Source organism: Rhinolophus sinicus, linkage group LG06, assembly GCF_036562045.2.
Source record: "Rhinolophus sinicus isolate RSC01 linkage group LG06, ASM3656204v1, whole genome shotgun sequence".
NCBI classification, from domain to species: Eukaryota; Metazoa; Chordata; class Mammalia; order Chiroptera; family Rhinolophidae; genus Rhinolophus; species Rhinolophus sinicus.
The window spans coordinates 45,550,168-45,572,324 of record NC_133756.1 but is presented as its reverse complement, the minus strand read 5'-3'; the positions used below and the strand labels follow the sequence as shown (position 1 = coordinate 45,572,324).

The window sequence follows — 22,157 nt, the reverse complement described above, 5'->3', positions numbered from 1 at the left end:
GCAAAGCATGAATATTTACCTTTGAGTCATAATTTTGAAGGCATCTGGGAGGTAGCAGTCTGTATTCTCCATCTGAAACGGGTCAGCATCACAAATCTTGTCATCTGTCCGACCGTAGTTAGCGCTCTCAATCATGATGACATCACTGCCTGGACATCGCAGATCTATAGAATAACCTTCACAGGATAATTCTCGCCTAACTAACCCAAATGGTAAAGCTGCTCTGCTGAAACCTAAAAAGAAAAAATAATAAATGATTAATTAACTCACTTATGAAGCATATTATTTCAGTAAGGCATTTTTCAAGTAATATAATACAATTCTGGTCTATATTCAAGAGATGTCACACAAACTATGTTTTTTTAAGTTCTCCATTCATACATTTATTAAATAATTCCTTGGTTCTTTATTATCTGTCAAGAAGTCATTAGATTTTTTAAAAAATATGTATCTTTAGCTGGACTATTTCACCCGTTAGAGACAATTTGAAATTATTCTAAACAAAACATTTTCTGTATCATCTAGTCACAAACAGAAACTAAGTAGCTCTTTTTGAGTAAATTCAGAGAAAAATGACAAATTTAATCAATGGATTTATAAACATTGCTGTTTTACAGAATGTAGTAACAACCAACCAAGAAAACAGTGTTCATTTATGCAATGGAATAAAAGCTCTGCTACACACTCGCTTTATTTATCATTTAATGTAGACATAGTAATTCCTGTTAGTAGCATTGCCTTAAAAACACTTTCATTTTAGCAGTTTCCCCCTAAAATAACTAAGCTACTATGGCAGTAACATATCTATGGCACAATAACTTATTTCAATTTATACACACTTTAAAACTGACAAAAATCAACAGATGGGAATTCAAAGGAGGCAGCCCTGCTCCAATCCAGGCCAGCACCTTGAAACGCCCAGAAAGGGCAAAATTTCTTAAGGTTCAGTTTTGTCATCTACAGAATGCAGAGAAAACATCTGTGGTGTGTTACTTTTCCTACCTGTGTGACTCAAAAATGAAATAATGTACATGTGAGTGATTAATGAAAAATGCTATATGAACTGATGCATGGTGCATTATGGAGCGTATAGACACCCACTGTTCATGAGTGCTGTGAAAAAGATTCCCAAATGGAATAAAAGATTAGAATTTTAAATTTAACCAGTATTCAAGCAGGTTAAGTAGTAACAGAGCACAGGAGGAAGCGCAAAAGCAGAGAAAGCCAAGAACAGCCAAGAAGAACGATGTGGGGGAGAAGTACATCTGTGGTATGCAGATGTGCTACCTATGGGTTAGCGATTGTTATCAAAAACTTCTCCTCCACTGTCTCCCTTTTTAATTTCAGTTCTCTAACCTGTTGTCATGTATAGCATTCCAATAATTTCAGTACTTTTTTCTTATCTCTATCCTTTTAATCACTCTGCATTATATCAATTATTCCTTATATCCCTTTTTATACAAAAACATGGATATTCAGAAGTTAAACTGTTCCAAGATATAAACTTCCGAATTGAAGAGCTGGGTTGTGTACAGGTCAATCCAATGCCGTAAGTTGTCCTCTTTAACTTAATTGCACAATGCCTCTTCACTAATTCAGTGAAAATGAAAGTCACCTGGATAAATGTACATCCTTTCCAAGATGCAAATAATTCTCCAAAGGGTTACTGGGTTACACATTGGTATGGTTTAGAAAACCAGTAATTCTCAAAGTTGGTGGACCTCTCAGTTCTACTGAGAAAACTAAAGGTGTGATTGGAATGAAGAGAAGAAAAGGACATAATTTGGAGCACAGACATCTTCAGGGGATTGTAGCAAAACCCAACCTTGGTAGGTTTTCACTAAGAAGGTTTATGGTCTTATGAGATGAGTGAAAGTATGTGAGAGGTACACTACCAATGAAGAAGAAAGAAATACAGAAACGGAGTTGGGAAAATATCAACACACACAGTAAACATAAACAGGCCAGCCTTTCAAAAAGTTTATTTATGAACTTCCTTAAGTTCATAAACTTCTACATGTATTATTGCTTTCTTCCATTTCCTGATACTGTACCACACTGCCTATACAAATAAATCTGCTTGAACTAGTCTTATTATAGTTGTTTGAATTGAAAATACTTTTAGGGCTTCAGAAGCTGACAGTTTTGTGGCAAAAGCTGTGTGGAAATTCATACAAGTGACATCATATAAAATTTTGGAGCACAACCCATTTTAAAGCAGACATGATCTGCAGTTATAATTCTTTGATGAAAGAATAAATCATATTACTAGAAAATATTGCAAATATTAGACCTTATTATTAGAAGATGGTCTTGGAGCCATAATTCACAACTTTTACTATTTGTCAAAAATATAGGTTTACAAAGCACTATGGTTTTTAAATTGAGCCCTTTCATTTTTATTGTTGTTGATAGTTTGCAGAATTACAGTTATGGTTCTAAGTGAATTTTCAGAGCCTCAAGGATTACTGTCAGTTAGATTCGAACCTATTCAGGGTTCTCAGGACTCCAGAGTCCATGCTCGTATTAATGGCCATGAACAGAAAAGTACTCAGTGACTTCTCAAGCCACCTTGTTGATAGCCGGACAAGATTTATACATTTTAATACAATCTGAAATTCACCAAGGCATGTTAGTAAATTTGACAGGAAACAACTACTGGAAAGGTTCACAAAACCAGAAATATTGATCATAATAAAAACTGCAGGGGAAGCTGGACGGCTCAATGGTTAGAGCGCGAGCTCTTAACAAGAGGTTGCTGGTTCGATTCCCACATGTGCCAGTGAGCTGTGCCCTCCACAACTGATTGAAAACAATGACTTGACTTGGGACTGAACCTGCGCCGCACCACACACACACACACACACACACACACACACACACACAACTAGATTAAAAACCAATGACTTGACATCCTGGAAAAACACACTGTTCCCCAATAAAAATTGGGGAGAAAAAAACTGCATTTGTGGAAATGTAGAGACATGTGCCATAAGTATAAAGAGAGCCTAATCTACACTTCAAATGTGTACATATGAAAACAATAGTGATAAAGTATGGGCATCTGGGTCAGCCTTGTGAACTAGGCTAAGTCATTTTACTTCTCTGGGTTTTAATTTGTTTTTCTAAAGAATTTAAACTCATTTCAAAGTTGTACTGAATTTCACCAGTTTATGATTCTAAACAGGCAAGCTCCTTTTAATCAGGTACACATGCTATTCTAATATTTTCCAGTGATCAATAATTGTTCTGTTTCTTTAAAAAAAAAAACATATGAGAGAATGTTAACATGGATGTGTTGTGACACAACATGTTTGTAGGCTATATGGTACTGTCATGATAATTCTCAGAAGCATGTGTGATGAACGAGGCAGGACTCACACAAATCACAAGCAGACATCTTCCTGAATTAACTTTTAATCAAAACCTTAGTGGAAGAGAGAAAATAAACGTGGGTCAGTTATGCAATCAAAAGAAAAATTTACATAAGTTTTAAAGAAAAATGTGCCTTCTTTGGCCACATCATACTATTTCTCTGAAAACTTCAGGGAGTGTGCATCCAACCTCTTCCACTGACAATGGTAATTCAAATGAAGTTTGGAAAGTCTTAAATAAAACTATGACAATTAACATTAATTTTAAAAATTCAGTATTTTCACTTAAGTGAATCTTACGAAAAGGCAGAGCAAAGCTTCTTCCTAAATGCATTTATTTACCCCTTATTTATATGCATTAATGACTTATTATACTGAGTCACACAGAAGAAATCACAAGTATGGCCATTACTTCTTAATCACACTTTCTGCCTTTGTACATGAAGTGATTCTTAACTGTTCCAGTGGGGTATTTTTGAGAACAATTTTTTAAAAATCACTTGCCAAGACTATAATATGGCTGATTCCCAAACATGACTTTGCATCAAAGTCAGCTGGTGTTTTTAAAAAGAAATCTTCAAGCCCTAATTGAGACCTACTAAATCAGATTCTCTGTGTTCAGATGAAGCTGAGATATCTGTATTTGGAGAGGAAAAGGTGAAGTTATTTGCAACATACTGCTAAAACTGCTATAACTAAGATGTGCCAAGAATTTCTCCAAGGCCTTTTATAAAAGAGTTTTTATTTCTCTATTGAGATTGCATATTTTTAAGCCATTGTCATCATATTTCCTCTTAATACTTTAATATAGTTTTATTTTAATCTTTGATCATATTCATAATAGCCACTTTGAAATGTTTATCTGCTAAATCTAACGTCTGGGCCCACATAGAGGAAGTTTCTACCGAATGCTTTTTCTCCTGAGTATGGGTTAACTTCCCTGTTTCTCTGCCTGTGTTGTAAATGTTTTGTTGTTGTTGAAAACTAGACATTTTAAATGATACGCTGTTAGCAACTCTTGATTCAGATTTCTTTCCCCTGAGAATTGTTGCTGTTGTGATATTTTCTTTTTAGTATCATGACTGTATTTAAATCTGTAGAATCTGTCTCCTGCATAGTGTGCAAGCTGCTACGTCTCTGCTCCTTGTTACTGCTGCTGTTATTTTAGCTCTTATTTTTATTTTCTAGCCTGGCTTCCTAGGGATCACCCCTGTGCTGGCATAGCTTAGTGATCAGCCAATGTACGAGCAGAGACTTTTCACAAATACCATGAACCCAGAACAAGGTCTCTACACTCTGCTGACTGAGCTGAGTGTGAGTTAGGGCAAGTGTTCAAAGTTTGGGCCATTTTCAAGTTAGCCTTGGTTACTTAACCTTCTGCCAAGTCCTCTCTTTTCCTTGGAATGTGTGTGTACCTTCCAGTTAGTCAAGAATGCACAGAGAACTTTTAGCCCTTTCATTTCCAAGATTTCCTGGTTATGTTTCAGACAGGCCCTCCAATCTCCACACATGGGACCATACTTCAGGCTAGCAGAGCCAGGGGTTTCCACCCATCTGTTTTCCAGTGTTGACTACTTTTACTGACAACGCAGCGGGACACGGGCTTCCACTCTCCACTCCAAATCAAGCTAACTCACCCTGGCATCAGAAGCACCGAATTTCAAGGCCAGCCTTGCCTTAATCAAACTTCCACAATGAAAGGCTGGGGGCGGTGTGTGTGGGGGTGGGGGGGGTGGGGGTGGGGGTTGATGGGGGGTAATAGGAGCAGCCCCAGGCTAGAAGGTTTTAAACTTCCAAGGCTCATACCACAAATTCTATCAGCTTCTCATAAATAAATGCTTCCCATTTCTTATTTGGCTCTGATTAATTTCCAGACCTAAAATGGTTCTTGTTGACAATTATGTTCAGTTTTCTACTTCTTTGGGGGGAGAAGAAGATTTGCTACTCTCTTCACCCCATCATCACCAGAAGTCCCTTGAAGGACTCTACAAATAATTACTAACTATAAATTCTCAAAACAGTTGTATAACTATTGTTATTACCACCATTTTACAGAGGAGGAAATTGAGGCCCAGGAATAAAATTAAATTTTCCATGATCACACCTCAAATACAAATGAAAGCAAGGTTGGAAACCCAATAATTCAGTTACCAGTTCCTGGTCTTAACTGCTACTTTAATGCCTCTACAAATGATAATAAGTAGCAGCAGGTTTGGGGGTAGAGGATGTAGTAGGAGAGTACTGGCTGCTTCTAGTCTTAGAGGAAGAAGGGCAGGGAAAGGAAATGGTGTGTCTGACGGTCGAGTATTCAATGAAATTCCTCAGTCAACATTATCAACGTAAAGAAATTCCCAAATCAAAGCCTTTTAATCACATTACTACTATGACATTTATCCGAAGATGTATTTTCAATCTTTATCTCAAAGAAAAAAATAAGCATCCCAACAAATATAATCCAATCCATCTTGCAACTGTGGCAAACGAAGAAAAAACTTGTGGGAGGCCCCGTGAGTAACGAAATCAATACTGCAGCTTTGTGCTGTGCAAATGTGAACACTGCCAAATAGTGGTGCTTAGAGTAAAATGAACTGTTTTGCCCCATTTTCTCCACTCTGAACAAATGATTTTGAAAAGACAATTCCCCCGCCCCCCTCCCAGAGTTATAAAATGTCAAGCAATAACTCTCTGTGCTTTATGGCTAGTGATTAGAATAAATACCTCCCAGCAACAGGTGCAGTGACTTAGGATTGAAATCATTCACATTCAGGGGATAACTCCTAATAAACAGATGCACTGCTGCCAGATGGGAATTCGTGAGACCAGAATTGGAATTCTATCATTGGATGTTGCATCATTTGCGAGCATTTTTGCAAGAAAAGATGCTCCTCTGGCAATAAATAGTACATGCTGCTATAAGCTTAGCCTTCTTATGGACTTCAAGCCCTTGATTGGGAACAGTCTGCTTTGCTAATATTGTCTCCATTTAGTCTCCTTTTTGTACATCTCTGTAAAATCATGCATCCCTGTAAAAGTCTTCTTATTAAGCTGTAATATAAAACTTCAACTTTTCTGGTACTGTTTTTCTTAATTACTTTGAACTAACCCCTGTCATGGATGCTACTGCTCACGCTGTCTAGGGTTCCCAGAAGCACCATGACTTTTGATTATCAGGGACCTCTATGGGAGTGAGGTTGTGACTTTAAGCTCTCCTGAGACATTAAGTCAGGCCAGAGTCTACTACCAGTGTTAGCATTCAAAATCTCTGATTTATTCTTGTTTATATATGTTAATGAGATTTCTTCCTAAAAAAGAAATGAGAAAAAATAAGAAGGGGACATGATTTCAACCAGGTTGAACTCTAGCCTACAAGCTTCCAGAAAACTTATTTCCATTTCATTATAATTTAGATGAAAACAGAATGTTAAAAGCAAACCTAAAAGATAAATTATTTGACTAGTAGTTCAACTTTTTCATTTATCAGTGCATATTCATGAGGTCATCAAAACAAAATTTTTTTAAAAATCAAGGATTTATAATAAAACTTGTCTTTGTATACTAAAAAGCAGTATGTTAAAAACATTACACATAAGTTTACAGAATGTCCCTCTACTGTTTTAGTCACTGTTAGTCTGTTTAAGAAATAACTATATCAATCATACCCTAAAACATCCAAATTTTTTTTTTGGATTCATTACCATATAATTCTTTTAACCTGTCAGTAATTATGTGAGGAACCTAAAAAATGGGGAGAGTAAAAAATTACTTTCACCTTCGAATTTGTTTTCATGACAAGAGTAAAGAAAATAAAAGAATGCAATGTCATTTCCAACCTTAAGCACACTAGCTTTGAAAATGTAGCAATCTGTGTGACATAAACTTGGTTATTAGCATGAAACACAAAGCAAATCCTTACAGAAATATAAAGTTCTTGCAAAAGAAAGTATTAAAACAATCTATGGGGGGCCGGCCCGGTGGCTCAGGGGGTTGGAGCTCCATGCTCCTAACTCCAAAGGCTGCCGGTTTGATTCCCACATGGGCCAGTGGGCTCTCAACCACAAGGTTGACAGTTCGATTCCTCGACTCCCCCAAGGGATGGTGGGCTGCGCCCCTCACAACAAGCAACGGCAATTGGACCTGGAGCTGAGCTGTGCCCTCCACAACTAAGATTGAAAGGACAATAACTTGACTCGGAAAAAAGTCCTGGAAGTACACACTGTTCCCCAATAAAGTCCTGTTCCCCTTCCCCAATAAAACCTTAAAAAAAAAAAAAATCTATGATCATGTACTATAAAATAACTCAGCATATATGAGTGATATGCCTTAGTTTCATATATCATTTGATTTACCAACTGTTTTTTTAATTTGGGATATATTTTAAATTATGAAACATTTCAAACAAATGGTTTTCTAAGAAGACTATTTAGTTGGAAGCAAAATCAATTTATATGCAAAATACTGATTTAAATTGGAATACACAAAAAATTCCTAATACACGCATGATGAAATATTAATGCATAATCAAGTCCAACTACATAAATAACAAGGGGGGAAAAACTTTATCTTTGGGATTTGCTAAGAGTAACAAAATTCTGGACACTGGACACTCAGGTAAAATTTTATTTTTAGAACACCATCAGTAGATAGGTTCACACATTATTTCTGAAATCCTCTCAATATTTTAAGGAGAAAATACGCATTATGAGTCCCTCACGACATTTTGGGATTAAATTCCTCATTAGAAAGAAATTCATTTCTCCCACTGGAAAACTTGTAAACCACCGATTAATAATTCACACGTGCCACTAAAATATAGCAATTTAAGAGTTATGAAATGCTATCTGTTTAATTCTGAACTCTAAAGGAAAAAATCCTGATAAGCGTGACTATTAAAAATAATATATACCACAGAAGGAAATGCTTTTAATAGTCTCAGCATATAGCTGTAATTTCTCCAAAGTTCACAAATATAATACTTTAATTCTTAACTACTTTTTAAAAAATAGTGAATTTTTTATTAAGCCACAATATTATCCTTACCACTCAATAACTATGTTTAAACTACTCCCCCTGCAAGTATATTTTACTCCTTTTTCTCTTGGGCAACAATTACTCTCCAAAATCCAGTTCAAAGCTCCCCTAACCATGGGGACAAGGAGAACCTGAGCTCAGGTTTAGTTCATCTATTTTCTGTCTTATGATGAATATTTATTGAGCACGTACTATGTGCCTAGTACTTTTCTAGATACTGGGGACATAAGAGTCAACAAAATGACCACAATCCCTATGCCTGGGTAACTTACATGAGGAGTGAGTTCTCCTTGAACAAAACTATCATGTCTATCTGGTTCACCATTATAATGCCAAAACCTAATAAAGAGTCAGTTTACACTGCTCTCTTTATAGAGGGCATGAAGAAAAGTACGTTAAATAAATGGATCTATGAATAAATGGAGTGAATGAACAACTCTGAGCTCCTCCATCAGAGCAGGCAAAGTGCTCTAAGAAGGGTCTCTACTTAAACTCCTTCCCTACTGAACTTCGAGCTGCTCGATAGAAAGAAGCGAATCTTATTCTCTTTTGTATTCTTGTTTTGCAGCACAGTACATGGCACATAGGAAGCATGTAATTTTTATCAAATTTTATTTTATGCTTTATTTTATACTTTAGTTCCTCATATAGAAAGATGTCAAATGTACACAAGAACATAAAAAGATTTTTTTTTCATAGGGGGAAAACACACAGGTATATTTTTTATATATATATGTTCATTTTAAAGTTTCCAGTTTTGATGTTTAAGCTATTCACATCATCAGAAAACGTTTTATATTTAAAAATGCAGCTGTAAGGAGATAAAAAATATAACAAAGATGACATCTTCAGAGTCCCCAAGTCAGTAAGACTCAACTACGATATGCACTCTTAAATGACTACCTGTTAAGAGTGCAAAATCATCCAGGAGTTGTCATCCTTAGTCATGCAAAAGCATCACAAACACCAAAGGAGCAACTTTACCCCTCTTTTTTTACCTCCAGAAAGACTGGGAACAGTCTTTATATTTATTATATTTCATGACTAGTTAAAACCAATTTAATATTAAGAAGTTACTATCAGAAAAGCAATTTCAAGTCATTCACATACTTATCAAATTAAAATTATTAATTCTGTATAATGATTCACTGACGATGACGGCGACAACAACAAACAATGAAACCTAGAAAATAATCACAGAATATGCAACAAAACATCAGTTTCATCCTCTCCTCAGGTACAACAATCTATTTCTATTTCCATGTTGATACTGTAATATAATCAAAATATAAACAAAAATGTGAAATGTGTTCCCTTATCCAGGGACTCGCGCCCCACCCTCACCCCCAACCATACTGGCTAAAGGATTCTATTCCTTTGCTGTGACCCTATGAGTCTGATGACTGAAACCATGTAGGGGTGGTGACCTTACACTATTCCTCAGGCAGGTCTCCCAGATCAGAGTCAAAATTTGAATTCTAAGTCCATTTGTTAATGCCTTGCTGTATTTAAACATACACAAGAAGTATTTTTTTAAAAAAACCCACAAAAAGTTATCAACTATAATTTCATTTTTTAAAAGGTATGTTGAAGTTGAAATCACAAGGACAACAACGTATATGAATATAAGATTTCCATGTCAATTAACTTTTATTTGGCAACAATAAACTCTAAAGGTGTGAAGAAGTTACCAGTGTAACAAGTGGCTTCCTTGTTAAAAGTATCTTATAGGGGGGCCAATTAATACCACTTCTAAAACTTATTTGAGTTAACTACATTGAAACTGCACTGAAACCACCCACTCATTTCTCTCAGCCCCAAACAGGAATCCAAATATAATCACATTCAACCACTGCTGACTCAAATGTCCTAGAAGGGAAAGGCTTTATATCTCCATATACATCCAGGTGAGGTATTTATTTCTCACTTCACATAGGAAAAGAGTAAAACAGCCTGAAACCAGTCTTGACTCTTATATCTTGACTTTTCACAAACTTACCCAACACTAACACTTAGATCACTTTAAAAATGTCAGCCACTTAACCTTTCTCCCACTAAAGGGAGAAATATCCTGTCTTTTTTTTCCCTATATGTTATAAAGGGCACTCTTCCCCTAAAACCTCAAAAGACTTCTTGAAGTTAGGGCTTTTTTTTTTTTAACTGAACACACGAATACTTATGGAAGATGATAGAAAGGCTTTTCTGCTAAGGGTAAGAAGGCATTTTCCGGCAGGGCTATAGGAAGGGAAGAAAAAAAAAAGCTTACTGAAGTACTTTTCTACCTCAAAAAAAACTCATGAGACTCAAGTTGATTTTTTTTATTCCCCCCCCCCCCGCTTTTCCTCTAAACATTACTTACAATCATATTCTAAACTATGCTACATACATGAAATTTTTAAAACCCAAAATCTAGACTGTCACTACTAACACGTTAAGACTACTCCTCTTTTACAATGGAAGGTTTTTATAAGCAGTTGTAGGATACATTTCTAAAACATATACAGAGCTTAAGGGAATAACTAACCAAGTGAGTAATATGACATCTAAAAAAATACTCCAGTGAACACTGTACTACTGTGCCACTATTTTTCCCAGACCAATACTGTAAAATGCTCCCAGACCAATACTGTAAAATGACAAAATGAATGAGACCCAAACGCAGTAGTGAGCCCATTTTGTCAATTTCACTTGAAAATGCAAACTCCAAATAATCAATAACACCACCAAATAGAAAACAGAATTTCTAACGTTACCTCTTACAAACACATCTTTGGCAACCCCACCTCGACTTTTATTTTTATTGCTCATTCATTCAACCATTTGTGTTTGTGTCCTTAGCACATTCTAATTCTTCCTTTACACTCTTCTAGAATAAGCCTTAGAAACTAACAATTCTCAAGTTGTAGACAACTAACTCCACCACTTCCACAAACTACAGAAAGTTCACTCAGTGATAAAAGTCCTCCCTAAAGCAGAGATGACTTATAAAAGTACTCTACTCCCTGTGATAGTATGAGTTAAAACAGAAGCCACTTTCCAAAAAGTTATAAAGGTTATCAAATAATTCCTTAAGTGACAATATAATGACTTTGATTTCATGGGTGCTTTTGGTGTTGTGTTGTGAGGTTCAGGTTTGTTCAATTTTTAATGCAAAGATGAGATTCTAAAGAACACAATCTATTTTCAAATCTGTGTCACCAGAATATTCAAGGAGAGAAGGAGGGAGGGGACAGAGATCTTTTAAACGGGTATTGTAAAGTTACAAAATGTTGCTTTAAAAAATAAATACTACTGCTACTTTCCTGCACAGTTAAAAGTATATCCTTTCTTGTATTTTAACTGCCAAGCTGAACATCAAGGGAATGAAGAAACAGCATAGCAGCAGATTCAACTGTATAAGCTTAGCCCCTATATATACATATATACAACCCATTGTCATCTTTCCCACAGATACCAATTGTGCCAAGGCAACAGAGCAGTTCCCACTTCTGGTTTCAAACATTCTAACAACACACAGGTTTGAACTACCGTGGTCCACTTCTACACAGATTTTTTTCAATAAATGCTGTAAATATATTTTCTCTTACGATTTTCTTAAAAACATTTTCTTTTCTCCAGCTTACTTAATTGTAAGAATACAGTATATAATACATATAACATGCAAAATATGTGTTAATTGATTATTTATTATTGGTAAAGTTTCCAGTCAACAGTAGGTTACTAAGTAGTTCAATTTTGGGGGAGTCAAAAGTTATACACAGATTTTCAACTGTGTGGCGTCTGCACCACAACCCCTGCAATGTTCAGCGTCAGCTGTATAAGGAGTTGCAAGAAAGAAGCTCTTAGGAACCCTGACTGAGCCAGTGTTCATATGCCCTGGTATACTAATTACTCTAATGCCCCTTCCCTGGTACTTTAAATGCTTATTTCCCTTTACAACCTCAAATACTTTTAATTTCACTCTTACAAAGCTGAATGTTACCAGATAAAAAAGCCTGCTTACCAGTCAAGGCAAAAAACAAAACAAAACAAGAAAGGCTTAATAAGTCTCAAAAACAAGCTAGCTCTTATCAGAAAATGAGAGTAAGTTTAGGTAAATCTGATTTATAACGACAACAGACATGTCTTAGAAAATTACGTCTCTCAAGATGAATTGTCTAAACAAATAATACAAAGGTTAAAGACTTTATATAAGAATTGGTTACAAATCATGATATCAATTTCAAAGTAGGTAAAGAAAAAGAACAGACAAATGAAATAAACATAAGTAGCAAATAAATATATACAATGTTCCATTTAACAGGCATGGACAAAAAGAAACCAAAAATTAAACATGGTGATTTTTTTCTATCAAATTACCAAAGATTTGTTTGTGTACTGTAAAAGAGACAACCTCATGTATTTCTGAGACTACAGACTGGTACAATCTTCCTGAAAAATTCCTTACCAAATCTTCCTTACCAAATTCCTTTTACAAGAATATATTTTTTAAAGAATCAAAAAATTTGACAAAAATATAGATTAAAAGGTATTCATGAAAAGAAAAATTAGACAAAGTAAAGGACCAAAATAGGAAAAAGGTTTAAAAGTACATCAGTAATACAGAATATGATACAACCCTAATAAACAATATTATAATATAAATATATATTACTATTATAAATAATATTATAATAAATAATATTTAGTGATTTGGGAATGTTCCCAGATAATTATGAGAATTATAAAGCTACTGCTTTTTGGGAAAATAATTATAAATCTTTTTCCGCAGGGAGGGAGGGGGACGCAGGGAGGGAGGGAAGAAGGGACTCAGGAAGTGAAACCCTCTTGGCAGAGCAGTGACCAGCTCATAGAAACCACTGGGCTCATTAATCAGGAGCTGATGAAAACTGGCCACCATCCCTGGCCACCAAGAAGCAGAACTTGGGTTAAAGTGAGCAGGTAAAGAAAAAGGCACTCAGCCCAGGACTATACCAGAAATCTTCATGGGAACAATCTGAAAATATACCATCTTTCACACTGAGAACTGAAGTGTTTCCTTCACCTTTTCAGTTCTGGGCAACTGGACTGTGCACCTTGATATTAAGACCCTAGCAGTTTTTCCAAAGACTGTATATATCTCTATTCCCTACACCACAATTCCCTTTCTGCATCTGAGATACATATTCCTTGGATAAACCAATAAGGAAGTATTTTGCTCAAGCAGCGGTCTATATCCATGGGTTTATCGTAATCCCCACCTCTCCCAACTCACAATTACCTTCTTTCTGTCAAGTGTTCCAAATTTCCCCAACTCAGTGCAGGCTTCTTCCCAGTACATCCCATGGCTGCCGCTTTGCTGATGTTTGAGTTAACCCTTACATGCTGAAAGGTGGACAAATTATCTATTTTTATGGAATTAAGTATTTGTATTATTTGTATAAAGAAGCAAATGGTACCTGTGACACCGAAGTGCTGTGTAGAAAATTCCATGTATTTATCCCATATATTTTACTAAAATATACAGTTAATCTGTTTACACTATGGAATTGAGTATTAATTTATTCATATTCTAAAATCTAGTATATGCATCCCTGCCTTTGTAACTTTCTTCATACAATTCTCCCTCCGTTATGCTCAGTTCTGGGACCCCCTCTCATTTAGGGCTCTTGAGCTCCCTTCTTTAAAGCCTTTCCTAGCAGAAGATACAGTATCAAACTATCATGAAACGAACAAAAGGCAGACTTGATTCAGAGAGATGATAATTTTTGCCCGTATACAAATTATGTGCATAAGACTCCCAACGCCACAATAACAAATGTTAGGTTTTTCAAAGAAAATGCATTTATTGCCAAAGGAGAAGAGCATTAAAGGAGGGGTCGCTGTTATCGCAGTGCCACACACACCCCACTCTTGTACACTGAGTCTTAGTGAAAAGGCAGAGTAGAACCAGCACATCCATACTTCTCAGGATGCCCCAAGAATGAGGACACAAAGACCCACTCCTGCCTTTTAGTGAGATGCTCGCTCTATCTTCCCTGGTGATGCAGAATTCCGACTTCCAGTTTCTGCCCGGCAACAGTATTCTGCAAGTTTGTCAACCACATTATCCAGTCATATCCCACAGGTGGGCTAATTTGCTTGCTTGCTTCCTGAGTGCCTTAAAACCTAGTTGGCTGCACATATATCTTGAAAGTCTTGATCTTCTGGAAGAAGAAGGCTATTTCTATGAACTTCTAACCATATGCTATTTTGCAAATGTACACTGTCCATCACAGACCATCTAGATTTGAACCCAGGCTCCTCTGTTTACTGCCAAGTGAAGTTGTTCAAAGGTTAAAATTCTAAACTTCTGTTTCCCAATCTGTAAAATTGGGATAATAATAGCTCCTATGTCTCGGCTTTTGCAACGGTTACATACATTAAACTCTTCAAAACAATGTTTGTCGACTTTAAGTGCTCAATTTTGCCAGCACACTTTTCTTCAAAAGTGGTACATTTGACACCCAGTCTTGAGTTCTGGATTTCATCTCCATTGAACTAAGAAAACAGCCTAATTGATAAATTATAAACCAGCTATAATAGAATAACTTACATGTAGATAATTTGCAGATTATAAAACCAATTATAGCTCATTAGAAATAAGCTAGTCCCTGTTGTTCCCATCTCTCTTTCCTATATTTTGAAGACGCAAAATTCATTTGCCAATTGTGTGTGTGAGGTTGAACACACACACACACACACACACAGTACTGGTAGACAGCTCAGGAAAAAGGACCATGATTTGCAAGAACTTAGACTATTCTACACACAGTGTACATTATTTCACTTAATGATCACAGTGATCCTGGCTGAACCCACAAAATATCCTGGCTGTTTGGAGGCTTCTTACTCCTCCCTTTTTTAGATTAGAAACAGGACAAACCTCCTCTGAGGTATCTTCTCAGACCACATACCTCAGGCTATCCTACCTCACTTCCTAAACTGCATCCTAATTATGACAAGACACCACAGGCGATCGCTGCACTTACCACATGGCTTCAAACTGACCTATTTATGTGTTTCTCCGTCTATGTCTAAAAATTCCTTGAAGGCAAGAACGAATGCTTACGTCAGTTTTTGTCCCAAGCATCTAGCACAGTGGCTGGTTTTAGTAATCACTTAATACATATGTGATGTTAATGTCACAGAAAATGGGGGCTATGGGGTATTTATCTAACATCACATTATTACAAAAGGAATCAAAAGACGAATACCATATGATCTCAATTATATATGGAATCTAAAGAATAGAACAAATGAACAAAATAAACAGAAACAACCTCAGAGATATAGAGGAAACACTGAGGGTTGCTTTATGGGAGGGGGGTTGGGGGTGAAGGAGAAGGTGAGGGGATTAGAAAGCACAATCAGTAACCACAAGATTGCCACGGGGATACGAAAGACAGTTTGGGGAATGCAATCAATAATGTTGCAAAGATTTTGTAGGGTATCCGATAGGCACTTGTCTTATTGGGGAGACCACTTCATGGACAGTGTAGCTGCCCGACTTCTGCAATGTACACCTGAAGCTGAATAATGATATACAATGAATGTATGTATATTATTAATATATAATAATAAATGTCAACTATAATATATATGACCATATACATATATATATGGTCACAGGATGTGGAGCACAGCATAAGGAATAGAGTCAGTGGAACTGTAACAGCTATGTGAGATGTCAGAGGGGTAGTAGATTGGGGGAGGGGGGTTATCACTTTGTGAGGGGTATAAATGTCTTTTACATTGTTTTGTACACCTAATAAAACTAATAAAAGACAAAATTAAAAAATATTTTTTAAAGGACTGGCTTTAATGCTCCCCGCACTATACCATGGTATCTTGTCAAGTCCTATCCGTAGTTACTTTCTGAGATTCCTGGCCACTTGGCTTCAGCAGTCTCTGAGCCCATTTTACCGTGAGCATCATTGTAATCCCACAAAACCTTTCCTAGGCACTTAAATGAAATCCATCAAATGCACATTTTAAAGGGACACATGGATCATGTTTCCATAGATTTTCCATAGGTTACATTAAACTTATTTTTATAATTCACTCACACAGTAACCCTTCTGTGTATCGTGCAAGTGGAAATTTTATTTGGATTTCTGATACGCAACATTTCAAAGTCACTCAAAATTTAGTAACAGACATTTTAATGATGAAAAACTTCATTACATGCAATATTACAATTTTTTTCTCAGCATTCAGTTGTTGGCGTTTTTTAATTACACAAACCAAATGATCAAAGACTATAAAACTTCTGCAGGTTTCAATGGAAACAGACTAAAAAGTTCTGTATCTTGTCGCCTTGGTCACCTTTGCTTCACAGTGTCTAGTTAATTTGTTGAATAAATTAATCATCTTACTAAAATTCCATTTCATTCTGAGGAAATATGTTTGCCTACACATTATTTTGCAATAAGTATTGGAAGTCTATATGAGTATGCCCTCTGTGGATGCCAGAAAGAAAGAGATAATTCTACAGAGGGGGGGGTCACAGATAAAGTTTTCCTAAGCCACATAGAGTTTTAAGAGAAACACGTTGGAATGTGCTTTCTGGAGCTGGAAAACACTCCATGCATTTTCATGTAGGGGTTGTCATCTTGGTAAGGCCCCTATATCTCAATCTCCTATTTCACTAACAATTCCTTAATGGAAATAATCAGTTGTACCCACTATTTCTAATTATTCTTACCATTCACTTTTTCACTCAATGGGTTCTATATGTTAAATGGGCCGCAAAAATGGAAGATACTGTGGTGTCAAAAATCTAATGTCAATAACTTCAGTAAGGAAAATTATATAATTATCTTTAATAAGCAACTCCACTATTTTCTCAGGTATACAATCAGGAAATGTTTCATGATAATGTCCTAGCGTCCATCATGCCATGACATGAACTCATGCTTTCTGACTGAAGATGGAAAAGCAAGTCTGCATGAGGGTACACAGTTTCTATTGTGTTCACAGCCATAATCACAGTACCTAAAAGGTAGGTACTTAATAAATATGTTAAAATGCCAATAGTAACCTATCATATGTCCAAATGTTCTTAGATCAAATTTTAATTCCTGGAGATAATTCCCCTTTTAATCTTTCAAACTCTATTTCCTCCTAATTCCCCTACTGTTATTGCATATTTCCAGTTTTTTGGCTCATTTATTCATCATTGCAACATGTACTGAGTGGTCACCATGGGCTAAGCAAGACACAGTATGTTGAAATGAATTTTTCAGTTTCTACTTTTCAGCAGCTCAGTCTTAAAAGTCTGAAGCAGAGCACATCATACAGTGAGAGAAAGGTGAATAACTTCACAAAAAGATCCTTGACAGGGAAGATATCAAGGAAGGGTCCTTAGGAAAGACATTTTAAAATCTCCAATATCAAGAATACACAAACTGAAACAGGTAAGAAACTGAGAGTTTCATTGGCAAAGTTAGTATCTGAGAAATATTTGGGCAGAGAAAAATGACAAAGACAACATCAAAGTCATTTTTTAACCTATTGCTGAAAGTATTCTGTGAAAATACTTTTTCTCACTACAATTTTTGTTAATCATCAAGGCTAACCTCAATTCAGTCACTCAACAAACAACATTTCACATATATTTATTTGGGTATTTTGCAACCATATCGAAAGCTGCTCCAGTATTTCCAAAAGAACTAAAATGAAACCCTATATGCTGAGAAACTCAATGAAACTCAATTAGTTTGCTCTATAAAGAATGTCTAACTAATTTATTTTACTGTTTATCAAAAAAGGAGTTTCTGACTCACTGTTAACAGGCGCTATTCTCATTATTTCATGAATGGCCCTTCTAAAATGCTCTCATAACTCATCGTCCCCATATCTTGAGTCCTTCTCTACTTGGGTTGAATGACCATTCTGCTACCTTTATCTTTCTTAAAGCAGATCTCATTCTCGCAGGCTTAATGCATTTCAGAGTTCTCCCTGGTCTTCACGATTCTCGAAATGCCTAAATATGGCATGCAAGGTCTCTTGAATTTCTAGCCACACCCAAAGTATCCAGACTCCTCTCTCTCAATTCTGTTCCCCACACGAATCAAATCATACTTATCTTTCCAGGGTATCCCATAGGTATAATACTCTATATCAAAACAAAATATGATGTTCACATACAACTTTCATGAAAAAATAGTCTTATTCTAGCTAACGTACTCTATTTGCCATTCTCTTTCGTTTAAGTGCTGTTCATACTCACTAAATACTGTCTTCACGAACTGGTAAATCTACAGTTTGAAAAGCACTAATCTAGTCCAAATCCTAAAATAAAGAAATGAGAACTCAGGATGGTATGGGAATTTCTCAAGTTCTTGAACTAGCTGACGTTGGACATCACATTCTAAGACATTGGTCATTCTACCTGGACAAGTGTTCTGCAGCCTCAACATGCATTTTGAATATTCCACCAATTGGTTCAGTAAGAAATCTGAAACTTCTAATGAATACCCAAAGCTTTACTCTGGACAAAGTAATGATTCTCCTCAAATCATATTTAGCATCAGTTATAAATTTACTTATAATAATCCCTATTAAACATGCAACAATATATACCCAGCATGTCCACCTTTGGCTAATTACACTAGGGGGCACTTTTCAATATCTCTAGACTTCAACATTAAGTGCATCTTTTTGATAAAGTGTGTCACATTCCTGGAATTTGAGAACTATGGTCTTTTAATCCATTACCAGTTTTCTATCAAGGGATTACTGTCTTGTTTTTCTTACATTAATTATATATAGAATCCTCAGGCAGAAATTCTGACAGAATGTAAATGAACTAAGCAGATGCTATTTTAATTAAAAAGAATACATGCAAATAATTCATTTTGAATAGGAATTCAATAAAGGTTTAAAATTATTTTTATTTGGCAGGTTTCTCTGGTCAAATAAAAAAATCATGTTTAAAAGCTTATCACATTTGATTATTAATAATGTAGAAAAAGGAGTCAACTTAGAGTCTCACATGCAAAGCTAACAAGTGAGAAATATTTGGGAAGAGAAAACATAGAAAATACAAAATTATCGGTTAACTAGCTCTAAGGAGCTGAACTTTTGCTTTCTGGCAAAGAATTAATCTGTTTACTACCAAATTGAAAAGACTATAATTTGGGCAACATAAAAGGTATATAATTATGCAGATAATTGCCAAAAAATGTGTATTTGATATCTAAAATGATACATCAAAATACAACATGAACAATCTATTTGATACTACTTTCAACAAATGAGTTACAACACTTGTTGCAGCCCTGATTCTCTGAAGATCCCCAACGGGGGTTTATTTATTACGTTTTTAGTGTATGTTGATTAACAACTTCACCCAAACATAAGATCCATTTAATTTCAGTTAAATGTTATTTAAGTGACCTGTCTAGATTTTCACAAGTCTACAGGGTAGGCCTAATCCATCCCTGTTTTAGAGTAACATCAGTTTGGGACTCTTTCAATATACATCGTCACAATAGTAACAGGGTATTCAAATTTGGAAAAGAGAATTTATGGAAATCCCAATCCTTAATTACATCACAGAATGAAGTTTTCAAGTAGTAAATAATAAATCACAATGAATCCTCAATCTGGTTGTCAAGGAAACTACTTTGACTCTACCATAATTGCTGTGATCCCATCCTGCCCTTCGTGACATCACGCCTTATCACGAATTCAGAGACTGAGAAAGTAGCTTCTCTATTCCTCTCAGCAATCATGTAACATGCACTGAGCTTGACTGAACAGGGCCTTGAGACCATACAAATGCTGAATTCAAGGCCTTTCCTTTTCTATCGGGAGACAGTAATTAACTAGTAAGCAGCAATATATCCCTATCCCGCTTTAGATTAAGAATCGGGACCAAGGCAATTTGATAGTCCTTGGCAGCTGTGTTTTTAGTCCTTACTAATTGGAACCAGTAATCATTAACATCTTAACGTTAAATCTTAATTTTTTTTTTAAATTTTCCTCTGAAAATAAAGATGAATTAATAAGTTTGAAAGAGATATAAACACAAATATTTACATTGTAACATTAATTTAACATTTATAAACCACATATTAGAAGTAAAACAGTAAAATCAGGGCCAAATAAATTATTAACTCAAAATGGCTTACTCAACTTCCCCCTCCTTGCTTGTATTTTTTTTTTATATTGGTCATTTTTAGAATAATAAAATAAAATTCTGAAACAAATTGGCAATTTTATGTCTCTAATTCCACATACTGCTTCCATTGTTTTCTATTAATTATTTTGATTTTCTTAACTGGATTCCATTAAAAATATTTGTTTTCTAGTATAATTCTACTTGTTTTCAAAAGTACTCCTTTAGTTAATTTTGCTGTTATTCTGGAAAACTATATTTTAGATCATTCAATTTTGAAGTTGTCTCTACTCAATTCAACTAGTAAAGAGTATAAAAGCAGTATTACAAATATATTTTTAATTCTATCAGTCTATACTAAAAATCAAAATTATCTTAACAATTACTACCATAATTCAATATATTCACTCTGTTCTGTTTTATTTACCTACACTCAATATTGGGTCACACAAAAACCACGTGTTTTTTTCAGAAATGGGGACTTACCTAACAATGAAGATACTGACTGTAAGAGTTTTTGAGAGCGTTACATGAAATAATGAATACATAGTGTTTAGCTCTGTTCAATGCATATTTAGTCAAAAGCATTCAATAAATTTCAGCTTTCAACATCTAGCAATTTCCCCATTTTCAATTTAAAATTAAAATACTAGGCAGAAAATGGTACAATTTGGAAGAACAAGTCAAAAAGTTTGGTAAAACTTTAGTAAAAAAATTCCACAGTATCTTCTAGGAAACTATTCTGTCAACATATAATTACAGGAGGAAAACAGTGGCAAGATTCTTTAAAAAAAAATCATTCACAAAAACAGGGTTGTTCTCATAGGATGAGCAATAAAGAAAACTGTTTCATCTCAAAACTGAGAAAAATGTTCTTATCAAACTAAAATATGTATATAAGTGTAAAAACTTAGCATCGAAAGACTTTTTCTTTTAATAACTGGGTATGTCACCACTACCATGACTACAGTTCTGATCTCAAGCACGTTAGCATTTAAAAAAAAAGGAGCCTGTATCTCGCCTAAGCAGGTAGGCAAGAATGCTAGCTAAAGTTAATTTTAAAAAAGAAAAGTGTAATAATTATGGGAATTCAGGTATTGCATTAGATATGGAAAAATAATAAAGGTGAAGGCTGATACCTGGAAGAAGAGGATGAAGAATCAAAGTTTGGTGCAATATCAATAGAAACCCATGGCAACTGACTAAGTAAATAGCCAGGACATAAGAAATCTCATAGAATGAAATTTATTGTTTATTTTCTCCCCATTTTTACATTATGTTCTAATAAGCCCATCATTAAGCTGAAAATAGCACAAGTCAAAAAATGCATTTCATACACCTAACCTATCAAACATCATAGTTTAGCCTCTCTTACCTTAAACGTGCTCAGAACACTTACATTAGTCTACAGGTGGACAAAAATCATCTCACTGCCCAGCGTCACAAGAGAGTAAGATACCACATACAAGTACCCAGGGAAAAGATCACAATTCAAAATTTGAAGTAGTTTCTACCGAATGCAAATTGCTTTCACACAATCAGAATGTTGAAAAATCATAAATCAAACCATTGTAAGGTCAGGGACTATCTGGGGCTTTTTTTGTTCGTTT

The 22,157-nt window shown here is 35.3% G+C and overlaps 1 protein-coding gene across 43 annotated transcripts in view; it reads right to left on the bottom strand.

The window, feature by feature from the left end:
- ADGRL2 (adhesion G protein-coupled receptor L2) overlaps positions 1-22,157 on the bottom strand; it is a 597,884-nt gene that overhangs the window by 82,212 nt on the left and 493,515 nt on the right. For all 43 annotated transcript variants that reach the window (XM_074335025.1, XM_074335028.1, XM_074335029.1 and 40 more), the window contains one exon: positions 20-233. In XM_074335025.1, coding sequence (XP_074191126.1) covers positions 20-233 — 214 coding nt within the window. The remainder of the gene's footprint in view (positions 1-19; positions 234-22,157) is intronic.